Source organism: Hyperolius riggenbachi, chromosome 8 (assembly GCF_040937935.1).
Source record: "Hyperolius riggenbachi isolate aHypRig1 chromosome 8, aHypRig1.pri, whole genome shotgun sequence".
Taxonomy (NCBI): domain Eukaryota; kingdom Metazoa; phylum Chordata; class Amphibia; order Anura; family Hyperoliidae; genus Hyperolius; species Hyperolius riggenbachi.
In genome coordinates this window covers 228,667,022-228,682,270 of record NC_090653.1, presented here as the reverse complement: position 1 = coordinate 228,682,270, position 15,249 = coordinate 228,667,022, and the positions used below count along the sequence as shown (strand labels likewise).

General features: G+C 44.6%; 1 protein-coding gene across 8 annotated transcripts in view; it reads left to right on the top strand.

Moving 5' to 3' along the window:
* TMEM268 (transmembrane protein 268) overlaps positions 1-15,249 on the top strand; it is a 188,885-nt gene that overhangs the window by 163,801 nt on the left and 9,835 nt on the right. For 7 of the 8 annotated variants that reach the window (XM_068248271.1, XM_068248267.1, XM_068248266.1 and 4 more), the window contains exon 8: positions 5,059-5,247. The exons of the other annotated variant lie outside the window; for it this stretch is intronic. In XM_068248271.1, the coding sequence (XP_068104372.1) occupies positions 5,059-5,247 (189 nt within the window). The remainder of the gene's footprint in view (positions 1-5,058; positions 5,248-15,249) is intronic. 8 annotated transcript variants of the gene reach the window in all.

The window sequence follows — 15,249 nt, the reverse complement described above, 5'->3', positions numbered from 1 at the left end:
TAGACCCTGAACAAGCATGCAGCAGATCAGGTGTTTCAGACTTTAAAGTCAGATCTGACAAGACTAGCTGCATGCTTGTTTCTGGAGTTATTCAGATACTACTGCATAGAAATAGACCAGCATGGCTGCCAGGCAACTGGTATTGATTAAAAGGAAATAAATATGGCAGCCTCCGTATACCTCTTACTTCAGTTCCCCTTTAAGGAGTGTATAGAGAAATGTTGCTATTTTAAAGCTGCTGGGACACTGCTAATACTCATGTGGGAAGCCATTTTCTCCCAAGGGATTAATTTACTCTTCTTAAAGGTATCTTACAATAATATCCTAAAACCTATCTTTTTTTTTTATATAACTTACTCTTACTATTTAACTCTTAACAGCCTATTCCTGCTAGAAGAGTGTCAGAATGGCATGCTCTAGATTGCAAATATCTAAGCTTTCAATCTTTCATCATGATCATATTACCCTAACACCAGTGATGAACTTTTTACCCAAAGTGGTATCAGTGTTCTACCTAGATAATGATTGTCTTTATCAAAGAAAGGAGGTAAAAACCAATCTGTGTCTAATACATGTGTCATGCTCTTTAAAAAGATTTCTGCAGATCACAGAATCTTTCAGTCAAACCATCTCCTGTTAGTTCCTTCTGGTTACAGAAAAGGTTAAGAAGCACCTTACAGGATGTTAGCGGCTTGGATTTTGAAATTCATCTGCTGTGTGTGTGTATAAGGCTAAGGCTTCCTGGCCAGACATTAGCTCACTCAACCAGAAGTGTAACTTCATCGTGGGCATTTCTTGCCGGTGTGTCTACAGCCACAATCTTTAAAGCTACAGGATGGTCCTCGACATATACTTTTGTTGAATATTAGAGTTGACCCTTCAGTCCTTAGCTCTTCAAATGTGGGAAAATCAATAATTTCTTATCCTACTAATGTTAAAAAATAGTGTTACGTTACCCTCCCTGTTTGTTCTTGCTAGTTAAATCCCATAGTATGCTGCCATGGAAGCACCAGGGAAACAGGAAAATTAATACTTACCTATCGGAAATTTTCCTTTGCTGGTGCATTTCCATGGCAGCATACGAACCCACCCTCAAAAAGGGGAGGACTATAGTTACTAGAATACTGGTGGGTGATACACTCAACAAATTTATAGTTATGGTGTCCAATAGGGTTCAGGGGCAGGGCCAGATCCCATAGTATGCTGCCATGGAAATGCACCAGGAAAGGAAAATTTCCGATAGGTAAGTATTAATTTTCCTGTATTTGTCAATGCATTGTCTGTCATATGTACTTCTGCCAATGCCGAGTGAACCACAAATAATTCCAAGCATGACAATTGTCGTACTTGGCGAATAAAGCTGATTCTGATGTCAGGTATTCTTTAAAGGGAACCTGTACTGAGTAAGAATATTTAAAATAAACACATAAGGTAAATTCAAATGAACATTGCATAGTTACCTTGCCATCAGCTCCTCTCAGAAGATCACCATTTTCTTCTGACAATGATCCCTTCCAGTTCTGACAACATTTTGTCAGAACTGAAGTATCAGTTGCTGTCAGTTATTTATCAGTTGCTGTCAGTTATAGCTGAGAGGACGACTGATGTGCCAAGTAATGTCTATGTTTCCCTATGGCTCAAGTGGGCAATGTTACAGTTTAACAGTGTGCTGACCAGAAAGCTACTATGGGGTAATTGTAACGATTTGTGTCAGCCAAAAACAGAATTCTGATTATTAGGTGATCTGCAGTATCACCTATAATGCAGATATATACCTGATTATATGGTGATCTGCAGAATCACCTATAATGCTGGTATATAAGAAGCTGATGTGACAACAAATGCAATGAGTGATTGGTGCAACAGTAGTGCTGATAGTTTTGGCAATACCTCACCAGAGGAGCTGGTGGGTACTAACAGTACAAGATCCCTCACCAGAGACAAGGGCCCTCTGGTGAGAGTAGAGTGGTCAGACAGATCGGTTTTGGCAACAGTAGTACTAATAGCTTTGGCAATACCTCACCAGAGGAGCTGGTGGGTACTAACAGTACAGTGCCCCTCACCAGAGTCAAGGGCCCTCTGGTGAGAGTAGAGGAGTCGGACAGATCGGGTTCGGCAACAGACAGACAGAGGCAGTACAAAATCAGGAGGCAGAGACAGAAAGGTTAATGTAACCAGAGTTGGCAGCAGGATCAGATGAGCAGAGGTACAAAGTCACTAAGCAGGAGAGTAGTCAGAACGAGCCAGAGTCATGCACAAATAATAACAGAGTAATGTAAATCTTTAAGGCTATCAAAAATTCCTATCTTGTGTGAAATCCCCGGTTTCCTCCCGGATCAAAGCACACCGGAACTATCTAAAGGTCTGAGCGCTAACACAGAGTATTCGCAACAGCAGACAAGTTGCAAGTGATTCAGCTAGGCTTTTGAAGCAGAGGAGACCCTTCAGGCACGCCCTCCTCCTATCAACCAATGAGGAGCGGCGAACGTCTCCTCTGACGTCAGCCAACCGGCCGGTCAGCTGACGCGCCTCCTCCCCGCATAAAGGTCCTGTCTGTGCGCACGCGCACGTGACAAAGCAACCCTATGTGCACCTGACAGACCCGTCCTCGGCGTGCTAGACGCCTGAGGCATGGATACATTGCTAAACAGGGAGCTGGAGGCAGCTGCGGTGGTAGCACTGTTCACCGTGGCTGCCTCTCCAGCGTTTGTTACAGTAATGGCCTTTTTCAAAATGGAGGATGGAGAGTTTCCTTGTTCACAGTGGACAAACAGGACACGGGAAAGGAGAAAGAGATTGAGGAGTAGACTACACGGGAGGTAAATATGACTTGTGTATGTTTATTTTGACTTTTAATTTTCAGTTCAGGTTTTCTTTAAGTCAAGGTTTTCAGACATTGTAGAGAGCTAGCTCACTGATTACTACCTGTATGGTAGCACTGCAATACCAGATTTCAGCAGTAGTAGGTGCTGTTGTGGAAGATACAGCTGTAGCATTTAGATATTGTGAATATGAAAAACAATTTGCTCTTTCACAGAGGAGATACAATACATTTCTTACAAGATGGGAAGGATGGATAAGGTATGCCCAAATATGGAGTGGGGATGGTTAGCCAGATCAATACAGATAGATAAATAGTCTGTATCATGGTACACTACAGCCCGGAACATAGGAACAGGCACTTAAACAGAATATTATTCTGTTAATATGATTAAGTTCAAGCATTAATAATCTGATGGGATAATTTTCACTAATTGCAGTCATACAAACAACCATTACCGGTAAGCTTTTTTAAAGTGGCATGGAACTGGTTGTAATTCCTTTAGGGCCTGTCTCCCTCCTTTTTTTTGTGCTTTTTCTGCACAGGAAAACTGCAACGAATGTTAATCAACCTCACTTGCAGAAAAACAATCGACCGCAATGCAAAACTGTCAGACAACTTGTGCAGAAAAACTGACGCAGGAAACTGACAAGTGGAGACAGGCCCTTACTGTATATGACCAAATGTTGCAATATTTGTATGGTTATTGTGCCAATCAAATACTTTCCCAAGATAATGCAAATGAGAATTTTCACATACATTCGCAGTCTGTTATAATCCTTCAGAAACCTGTTCACTGCCACCTCAAGTAACAGGTCAGTAGGCAGCTGCATAGTGTTGCTGCATCACAGTGTGACCAGTGAGGAACGGTGCAATATGATACAGTTACATAGTTATTTTGGTTGAAAAAATACATATGTCCATTGAGTTCAAGCAGAAAATAAGGTACAACGCTAGCCTGCACCTTCACATATCCCTGTTGATCCAGAGGAAGGTGAAAAACCGTTATAAGGCATGGCCCAATTAGCCCCCCCCAAAAAAAAAAAATCCTTCCCGACTCCAGATGGCAATCAGGAAAAATCCCTGGACCAACACCGCTGGGCATTACCTAATAATCATAGCCATGGATGTCTCAATGCAAGGAAAGCATCAAGGCCCCCTATAAATGCAGATATAGAATTTGCCATTACTACTTCCTGTAGTGATACATTCCACATTTTAACCACTTGCTGTTTTACAGGCAGTATATCTACACCTCGCGGGAGGACTGTTCCCTTTTCAGGGGTGTAGATATACGCCTCCCGACGCTGTGCACGTTCCTGCTGTCTCCCGCGCGTGCTCCTGTGCTCGTTCATGTCGCCGCCCATTAGAGGGGAGATCAATGAATGAGAATGCAGTTCCCATTCATTAATCTAAGTCCCCGTGTCAATGATCGCCGGCATCAATGAGATGGCTGCGTCGTTGTAACTAAGGAAGTAACAGATCCACGCAGTACTTCTCGTTTGCATATTTATAGTACGCAAATAGGACATAATGTGCAAGGACATCTTTTGGTCAAATAGTAAAATTACATCTACATACATTCATTTTAATAAAAAGAAAGATCCACATTTACAGTATTAACACCTTCCCTCCCACACTCTCCCATAGTACCCAAATACGTTTTTTGCATTAAAAAAAATGACAATTGAAAAAAAATACATAAATAGTTACTTTAGGGACTGAACTTTTTAATATGCATGTCCAGAGGGTATATCACTGTTCATTTTTAAATTATGGGCTTGTAATCAGTGATGGACACAAAACTGAAAAAAATGCACCTTTATTTCCAAATGAAATATTGGTGCCATACATTGTACTTGGCAATAACTGGAACAAATGAGCAAATAAAATGTGTGGCTTTTATTCACAGTAGAACGTTTCATTTTAAAACTAAATTGGCCGAAAACTGAGAAATGATTTTTTTCAATTGTTTCCTATTATACCCATTAAAATACATTTACAATAAAATAATTATCAGCATAATGTACCACTCAAAGAAAGCCTATTTCATTTGGTTGTGATAAATAGTGATAATGTTATTGGCGAAAGAAAGGGAGGAGTGCTGAAAGGTGAAAATTGCTCTGGTCCTAAAGGGGAAAAACCCCTCAGTGGTTATGTGGTTAATCCCTGGTACTCTAAAGAACCCTTTCCTAAATAAATGGCTAAAACCTGTTTTGTATCCTGTCCACCTGCAGGATGATGTCAGGCATCGACTGGACCATCTCTTTGTTGTAATAGAGACTCCTGCTGACCCATTATTTGCCCAGATGGGCAGTGAAGAAGACCACACAACGGAGGAGAGCCCCCTCCTCTCCAGCGGATCTAGAGAGAAGCCTGTGCTGTGCAGCCAGAAGATTCCTCTCATCCTATGGCATCAGCCAGAAGTGAGTCACTGCCATTTATGTAGATTGAAAGATGTGCTCAGTCACCTTGATCAAACACTTTGTATTGCAAGGCAGTCAATTTACAACTTGGTAAACTGTATTCATAGCCTACTGAAGCAGTTCATATTCCCTTCTGCTCATACTGGCACTGTGTCCCACAGCAGAGAGACAAATTGGATGCAAATTGCGCGCGGAAAAGTCCACGAAATGCACATCACGTGCTAACTGTTTAGCACACCCGTGCTAAACAGTTTGCACTGCTTTGTGAATCAAGCCCATACACACATTACACCACACACACACACATCACACCACACCACACACATCACAACACACACACATTGCACCACACACACACCCCACACACACATACATACATACATACATACATACACACACACATACATACATACACACACACACACACACACCCCACACACACATACATACATACATACATACTCACACACACACACACACACCCCACACACACACATACTGTACATACACACACACACACATACACTCACAGCACACACATACACATACACACACAGCACACACACACACTCACAGCACACACAAACACTCACAACACACACACACACACACACATACACACACCATACTCGCATGTGCTGGCCACATGCAATAACGCCACTAAGCAAAGTTATAGCAGTTCACTATGTGCATGTCTTTGCTGTCTTCAGAAAGAAATGGGGAATAATGCTGGGAACACACAATGCAATTTCACATCCGAACGACGGGTGATCGGACAGGAAGTTGTAGCGTGTGTAAATGTCCAAACTGCTCCCGATCGATAAAGGGATCAATTTTCGGATTATAACTTTGCAAAATCGATCCCTTTCCCGATCGGAAACGGATCGAACATGTCAGAAATAATCGTCCGATTCCCATCAATCGGGCAGGAAAAACATCTCATGTCTAAAACAGATGGTTACATTCAAGTTTGTCTTATGTAAAATACAACTATACACCCTTATCTAGAACAAAGTTATTGCAGTGCCATGCACTGATGAGGACCAGAAAGTCCAAAACAGAAGTATGCCTTTTGGATTTGTGCGGATCTGTAAAATGTATTAGCAATAGGCTCACTATATACCAGCAGATCTAATTGTGTAGCCTGGCTTCCAGGGGCATAAAGAGATGATTTGCATATTCAGGAGTGATGCATCATGGGAAACCATACAGCTGAATTATCGCAAATAACTTCTGTTTTAAGAAGGCAAAAAAATCACATTAAAGTGTACCAGAGATATCAGCTATTAACCACTTGAGGACCACAGTCTTTTCGCCCCTAAAGGACCAGGCACTTTTTTTCCATTCAGACCACTGCAGCTTTCACGGTTTATTGCTCGTTCATACAACCTACCACCTAAATGAATTTTACCTTCTTTTCTTGTCACTAATACAGCTTTGTTTTGGTGCTATTTGATTGCTGCTGCGAGTTTTACTTTTTATTATATTCATCAAAAAAGACATGAATTTTGTCAAAAAAAATTACTTTTTTAACTTTCTGTGCTGACTTTTTTCAAATAAAGTTAAATTTCCTATACTTTTGAGCGCGAAAGGTATTCTGCTACATGTCTTTGATAAAAAAAACCATTCAGTGTATATTTATTGGATTGCGTAAAAGTTATAGCGTTTACAAACTATGGTGCCAAAAGTGAATTTTCCCATTTTGAAGCATCTCTGCCTTTTCTAACCACCTGATATGTTTCATGAGGGGCTAGAATTCCAGGATAGTATAAATACCCCCCAAATTACCCCATTTTGGAAAGAAGACATCCCAAAGTATTCAGTGAGAGGCATGATGAGTTCATAGAAGATTTTATTTTTTGTCACAAGTTAGCGGAAAATGACACTTTGTGACAAAAAAATAAAGTTTCCATTTTTTCTAACTTGCGACAAAAAAAAAAATGAAATCTGCCACGGACTCACTATGCTCCTCTCTGAATACCTTGAAGTGTCTACTTTCCAAAATGGGGTCATTTGTGGGGTGTGTTCACTGTCCTGGCATTTTGGGGGGTGCCTAATTGTAAGCACCCCTGTAAAGCCTAAAGGTGCTCATTGGACTTAAATGGAAAAAAAAATCTTCTATGAACTCACCATACTCCTAACGGAATACCTTGGGGTGTCTTCTTTCTAAAATGGGGTCATTTGTGGTGTTCCTATACTGCCCTGGCATTTTAGGGGCCCTAAACCGTGAGGAGTAGTCTTGAAACCAAATGTCGCAAAATGACCTATGAAATCCTAAAGGTACTCATTGGACTTTGGGCCCCTTAGCGCAGTTAGGCTGCAAAAAAGTGCCACACATGTGGTATTGCCGTACTCAGGAGAAGTAGTATAATGTGTTTTGGGGTGTATTTTTACACATACCCATGCTGGGTGGGAGAAATATCTCCGTGAATGACAATTTTTTATTTTCTTTACACACAATTGTCTATTTACAGAGATATTTCTCCCACTCAGCATGGGTATGTGTAAAAATACACCCCAAAACACATTATACTACTTCTCATGAGTACGGCGATACCACATGTGTGGCACTTTTTTGCACCCTAACTGCGCTAAGGGGCCCAAAGTCCAATGAGTACCTTTAGGATTTCATAGGTCATTTTGCGACATTTGGTTTCAAGACTACTCCTCACGGTTTAGGGCCCCTAAAATGCCAGGACAGTATAGGAACACCACAAATGACCCCATTTTAGAAAGAAGACACCCCAAGGTATTCCGTTAGGAGTATGGTGAGTTCATAGAAGATTTTTTTTTTGTCACAAGTTAGCGGAAATTGATTTTAATTGTGTTTTTTCACAAAGTGTCATTTTCCGCTAACTTGTGACAAAAAAATAAAATCTATGAACTCACCATACTCCTATCGGAATACCTTTGGGTGTCTTCTTTCTAAAATGGGGTCATTTGTGGGGTTCCTATACTGCCCTGGCATTTTAGGGGTCCTAAACCGTGAGGAATAGACTTGAAACCAAATGTCGCAAAATGACCTGTGAAATCCTAAAGGTACTTATTGGACTTTGGGCCCCTTAGCCACACATGTGGTACCGCCATACTCAGGAGAAGTAGTATAATGTGTTTTGTGGTGTATTTTTATACATACAGAGGCTGGGTGGGAGAAATATCTCTGTAAATGACAATTGTTTGATTTTTTTACACACAATTGTCCATTTACAGAGAGATTTCTCCCACCCAGAATGGGTATGTATAAAAATACACCCCAAAACACATTATACTACTTCTTCTGAGTACGGCGATACCACATGTGTGACACTTTTTTGCAACCTAGGTGCGCTAAGGGGCCTAACGTTCTATTCACAGGTCATTTTGAGGCATTTGGATTCTAGACTACTCCTCACAGTTTAGGGCCCCTAAAATGCTAGGGCAGTATAGGAACCCTACAAGTGACCCCATTTTAGAAAGAAGACACCCCAAGGTATTCCGTTAGGTGTATGGTGAGTTCATAGAAGATTTTATTTTTTTGTCACAAGTTAGTGAAAAATGACACTTTGTAAAAAAAACAATAAAAATCAATTTCCGCTAACTGTTGACAAAAAATAAAATCTTCTATGAACTCGTCATACACCTAACAGAATACCTTGGGGTGTCTTTTTTCTAAAATGGGGTCACTTGTGGGGTTCCTATACTACCCTGGCATTTTACGGGCCCAAAACCGTGAGTAGTCTGGAAACCAAATTTCTCAAAATGACTGTTCAGGGGTATAAGCACCTGCAAATTTTGATGACAGGTGGTCTATGAGGGGGCAAATTTTGTGGAACCGGTCATAAGCAGGGTGGCCTCTTAGATGACAGGTTGTATTGGGCCTGATCTGATGGATAGGAGTGCTAGGGGGGTGACAGGAGGTGATTGATGGGTGTCTCAGGGGGTGGTTAGAGGGGAAAATAGAAGCAATCAATGCACTGGGGAGGTGATCGGGAGGGGGTCTGAGGGTTTGGCCGAGTGATCAAGAGCCCACACGGGGCAAATTAGGGCCTGATCTGATGGGTAGGTGTGCTGGGGGTGACAGGTGGTGACAGGAGGTGATTGATGGGTGTCTCAAGGTGTGATTAGAGGGGGGAAATAGATGCAAGCAATGCACTGGCGAGGTGATCAGGCCTGGGGTCTGAGGGCGTTCTGAGGGTGTGGGCGGGTGATTGGGTGCCCTAGGGGCAGATAGGGGTCTAATCTGATGGGTATCAGTGACAGGGGCTGATTGATGGGTGATCAGTGGGTGATTAGATGGCAGAACAGATGTAAACAATGCACTTTGGAGGTGATCTGAGGGTAGGTCTGGGGCAATCTGATGGTGTGGGTGGGTGATCAGATTGAAAGCAAGGGTTAGGGGCTGATTGATGGGTGGCAGTGACAGGGGGTGATTGATGGGTGGCAGTGACAGGGGGTGATTGATGGGTGATTGATAGGTGATTGACAGGTGATCAGTGGGTTATTACAGGGAAGAACAGATGTAAATAATGCACTGGCGAATTGATAAGGGGGGGGTCTGATGGCAATCTGAGTGTGTGGGGCGGGTGTTTGGGTGCCTGCAAGGGGCAGATTAGGGTCTAATCTGATGGGTAACAGTGACAGGTGGTGATAGGGGGTGATTGATGGGTAATTAGTGGGTGTTTAGGGTAGAGAACCGATGTAAACACTGCACTTGGGAGGTGATCTGACGTCGGCTCTGCGGGCGATCTATTGGTGTGGGTGGGTGATCAGATTGCCCGCAAGGGGCAGGTTAGGGGCTGATTGATGGGTGGCAGTGACAGGGGGTGATTGATGGGTGGCAGTGACAGGGGGTGATTGACAGGTGATCAATGGGTTATTACAGGGAAGAACGGATGTAAATAATGCACTGGCGAATTGATAAGGGGGGGGTCTGAGGGCAATCTGAGCGTGTGGGTGGGTGATTGGGTGCCCGCAAGGGGCAGATTAGAGTCTAATCTGATGGGTAACAGTGACAGGTGGTGATAGGGGGTGATTGATGGGTAATTAGTGGGTGTTTAGAGTAGAGAACAGATGTAAACACTGCACTTGGGAGGTGATCTGATGTCGGATCTGCGGGCGATCTATTGGTGTGGGTGGGTGATCAGATTGCCCGCAAGGGGCAGGTTAGGGGCTGATTGATGGGTGGCAGTGACAGGGGGTGATTGATGGGTGATTGACAGGTGATCAGTGGGTTATTACAGGGGGATAGAGGCATACAGTACAAAGGTAGGGGGGGTCTAGGGAGAATCTGAGGGGTGGGGGGGTGATCAGGAGGGAGCAGGGGGCAGTTTAGGGTTAAAAAAAATAGCGTTGACAGAAAGTGACAGGGAGTGATTGATGGGTGATTAGGGGGGTTATTGGGTGCTAACAGTGGTCTGGGGGGTGGGCAGGGGGGGGGGGTCTGAGGGGTGCTGTGGGCGATCAGGGGGCAGGGGGGGGGGGAATAAGTGTGCTTGGGTGCAGACTAGGGTGGCTGTAGCCTGCCCTGGTGGTCCCTCGGACACTGGGACCACCAGGGCAGGAGGCAGCCTGTATAATAGGCTTTGTATACATTACAAAGCCTATTATACATACGTGCAGTGGCGATCCGGGTGCTAGTAACCCGCCGGCGCTTCCGAACGGCCGGCGAGTTACAGCGCGAGGGGGGCGGAGCCAGTCGCCGGCGGCCTATCGCGTCACGAATGACGCGATCGCCGTATAACCACGCCTGCCACCGCCTCCGCCGATGGGCATATTGCGGTCGTTTAGGCCCAGTCTTTGCCGCCGCCCATCGGCTGGGGGCGGTCGGCAAGTGGTTAAACATTTTTTGCTTACCCTCGGCTTCCTCCAGCCCCATAAGCATGGATGCATCCCTCGACGTCCTCCCGCGTGCCTCCGATAAGTGGCAGTCAGCTCCAGTATTCAGCTCAGTGACGTCAGCAGGGGGCCTTCTGCGCATGTGTGGACCTTCTGAGCAAGCGCAGAAGGCCCCGGCTGATGTCACTGAGTCAGACTGGACCCGACTGAGCCGAATACTGGAGCTGATTGCCGTTCAAACGAGGCACGCAGGAGGACGGCGAGGGACGCATCCATGCTTATGGGGCTGGAGGAAGCCCCGGGTAAGTAAAAAATCTTTAATAGCTGACATCTCTGGGTTTTTTTAAGTGTTGCTTTTTAATAGAGGGCTTTTTGATGACCTCTTTTAGCCCTTTATACTTTTTTCCTGAGTATTACTTTTGTATGTGCATTTTTGTGCTTTTTTTTACTCTGCCTTTTTTGCTATATTATATACTGTATATTCCAACTTACTGCCTTTATTTGGGCTTGTGGCCATGTCTGCAAACTATCAAAACCATCCTGGTCTGTATTCAATTATCATTCTGCTTAATCCAAATGAATGCTAATACTTACGAGGTGCTAAATAAGAGTAAGGCTCTGTTCTGCTCACCATATTATACTTTTGCTGCACTTTTTATTGAACAATTGGCAAAACAGATTAACATAGACAAGACACAGAAGATTTATATTGCACTTTTCTCCCGGCAGACTCAAAGCACCAGAGCAGCAGCCACTAGGGCATGCTCTATAGTCAGTAGCAGTGTTAGGGAGTCTTGCCCAAGGACTCCTTGCCGAGTAGGTGCTGGCTTACTGAATAAAAAGAGCTGACATTTGAAACCTGGTCTACTGTGTCAGAGGCTTAAAGGATACCTAAGGGCAAATCTAAATTTAAAAATGGGGGGAGCAGGCATGTGTAGTGAGCTCTCCTCACACCCACCTTTCCCCCTGTTGTCCTCTGTCCCCTTCCGTTACTGAATACCGACCCCCCCCCCCCCCCCCCCCCGAACTTACTTTCTGGTCGGGGGATCGATGTCGACTGCGCAGGTGCTGGCTGGCGGACGCACGTCCTTGATCACACGCCTGCGGCTGGGAGCACTCTGCGCATTCGTGCTACGTAATTGTAATTGCTCATGCGCAGAGAGCTCCCGACCTGCGGGCACGTGATCAAGGACGTGTGTCTGCCGGGCAGCGCCCGACCAGGAAGTTAGTTTGGGGTCAGTATACAGTAACGGAGGGGGAAGAGAATTGGGGGAGCAATGGGCATGAGGAGAGCCCACTACACATGCCACGCTTTTAAATTTTAGATTTGCGCTAAGGTATCCTTTAACCAGTACACTATCCAGCCACATACGTGTATCTAGCATTTTATTTCTATCTCTGACAATAGTTATGCGCCATTACCAGTATATTAACAATGCCAAATTACCAGCATCTAAATCTTGCCAGGCTGCCTGAATAATGCTTTTTCCCAGCAGCGTCGCCGTCTTTTCCGAAAACCTTCTCTCTTATTCCTTCCAGCTTTTTAATAAAAGCTGCTGCATTGATTTAATAATAAAGATCAATAAATGGTGGCGTCCACTTTCCAGTAGCTCGCAGCGGGATGTGCTGACGAGACACCGCGAGCCGTTTTCTGATTAACAGATAAAGATCACCAATCAGAACCCCCAGCAAAAGGCTATACAAGCTATACAGAGGCTGCCAGCTACAGGGCAACATTCTATTCCTGGCACAGAACAAATAGCGCTCACACTCCTGTGTCACGCAACTCAATAACACACCTGAAGCTTCATCGACTTCCGCATTATCCACGTCATCCACATTCAGACATCAATACAGAACCTCACAATGTTTTAGGAAAGGTCTTCTTCACTGGGTTTAGATCAATGTTCCTAAACTAGTTCATTACTCTCTAATCATGCCTCAGCACCAATTTTTTTTAGATAAATCAAAAGTCTAACAGAAGAAAATGCTTATTTTAATTTTGGGTAGAGTGGAAAGGCTTCTAACGGTTTGGGGTGTTATTTCTATTTACATTCTTAATAGGCAAGACTTTCCTTAAAGAGACTCTGTAACAAAATTTTCAGCCTTATTTCTTCTATCCTATAAGTTCCTATAGCTGTTCTAATGTGGTCTGTCTTACTGCAGCCTTTCCTAGTTGCACAGTGGCTGTATTATCTATGTTATCTAATCTTCTTTCCTCTGACGGCTTTGTCGAGCTCAGGCACTCAGGCATGAATGTGCTGCTCTTCTTGTGATAGGATTGAAGCTATACACACCCTCTCCACGTCCCCTGCAGGCTCTGTGTGAGTCACAGACTGAGCTCCTCTCAGCCTATCACAAACTGGTTAGCAGCCATGTCTTTTGTTTGTAAACACTGCCTAAAACTGGCAATTACAAGCCAGGATTGCAGCAGGAAGTGGCAGAAACAGCACAGAGGGGCCCAGGAGAACATGATGAATAGAATGGTATGCTTTTTATTGTAAGAATTTTAGAGTACAGATTCTCTTTAAAAGGGCTTGTAACATCCTAAAATAAAAATTGCCAAAAAATAGTTGGTGCCCCTAAGCTCCTTTTCTAAAATAGGTCCCTATATGTCCCCCAATTTTCTTTCTTTTTACCTGGACAGATTGCCTTTGCCTAACTGTGCAGTGCAAGCAGGATTGTGGGAAGTTTGTTTTTTGCTACAGTGACAAGCTTATTTCAGCATGCAAATAACAGAAAGCTTCCAATTTGGATAACATAAGGACTCTATGAACAGAAGGTAATTGAGTCCCTCTCTCCCTTTGAAGAGTTTGCACAATGATGTAAACCTGTTGTCTAGGTGATGTTTACTGTGCATTGGACAGTAAGCTGTGGCAAGAGGGAGGGAAAATTAACACTGAGCTGTGTTGAAAAAAAAAAAATAAAAGGGCAAAAGTGATGTCACTTTTGGCATCTTAAAGAAACAAAATAATGGAAACCAGCAGAAAGATTATTTACTTTTTTTTAATATCACATTTCTCCTAAGTTGAGAAACACTAAAAACAGCAGGATAAGTAGGCTAGTAGGTAGGTATGACTAGTAAAATGGCCGCACACATGCCTAAGACTTTGGGCCATGACCCCCCCTGCAACGCTGGCACGGCTGTGCACCCTTCCATCTTGTGCACACAGCTGCAATCCAGCAAGCACAACCATGAGAGCCTCATGCCCTCCCACGACTGCTGCCTGTAGCCCATCTACGTACCACACATGGGCACAGGAGGACGCAGGGACAGGGAAATTATTATATAGTTATGTACCCACCCCTTCCTACCGCATACTCAGAATCGGATTTAGTCCACTAAGTACAACGGAGAGGTTGCACCTGGAATTGGTCGTCAGGCCCCCATGAGACGGGTTCCTCAGGTGGCAAAATTGGGGGGGGGGGGGTGCACCCACTTGGCCATGGGTGGGTGGGGCTGCAAAGCTGGAGGGGGTAGCAGGCAGGAAGGGGGGCAGTGAGCACAGTGGCGGTGAGGGGGGTGAGACCCCCCTCCCTCATCTAGGTCCCCCGGTCTGCGCTCCCCCTCCAGCTATTAGCCGCAGTGTAGATCAGGCAGTGGGCGGGGAAGCGATGACTCACTCACCTCCTTCCGCGTTCTAGCTTGAGCTCCACCTCTCGTCACTTCCTGCATTGCCACCCACTGTTCAGTACAGTGGGCGACATTGCAACAAATGATGAGAGTGGAACGCACGCTGGAACCAGAAGGAGGTAAGTGAGTCAGCGCTTCCCCACCCACTGCCTGATCTACACTGTGGACACAGACCTAGGTGAGGGAAGGGGAGGTCCAACCCCCCTCACCGCCGCTGTGCCCACTGCCCTCCTTCCTGCCTGCTACCCCCTCCAGGCTACCTATACTGGGGGCTGTTATACTTGGGGGGTGGGCGGCATCTCCACAAGTCTGCCTCAGGCGGCAAAAAGTCTAGAACCAGCCCTGAAGGTCAGTGATGGTACAATTTAAACAAACAGGTTGGGTGTGGTAGAATACGCATAGGGTAGGTATAGAGTAGTCAATACACATAAACAACAACGCATAGTGCGTAAATAACACAATAAGGGAGATTTGGAGGAGAGGAAGCAGATGGTAGAATAGGATTGAGGAAAGAAAGCTGAATGATGTGTGGCATGGCTGCCATCTGCAGCGAT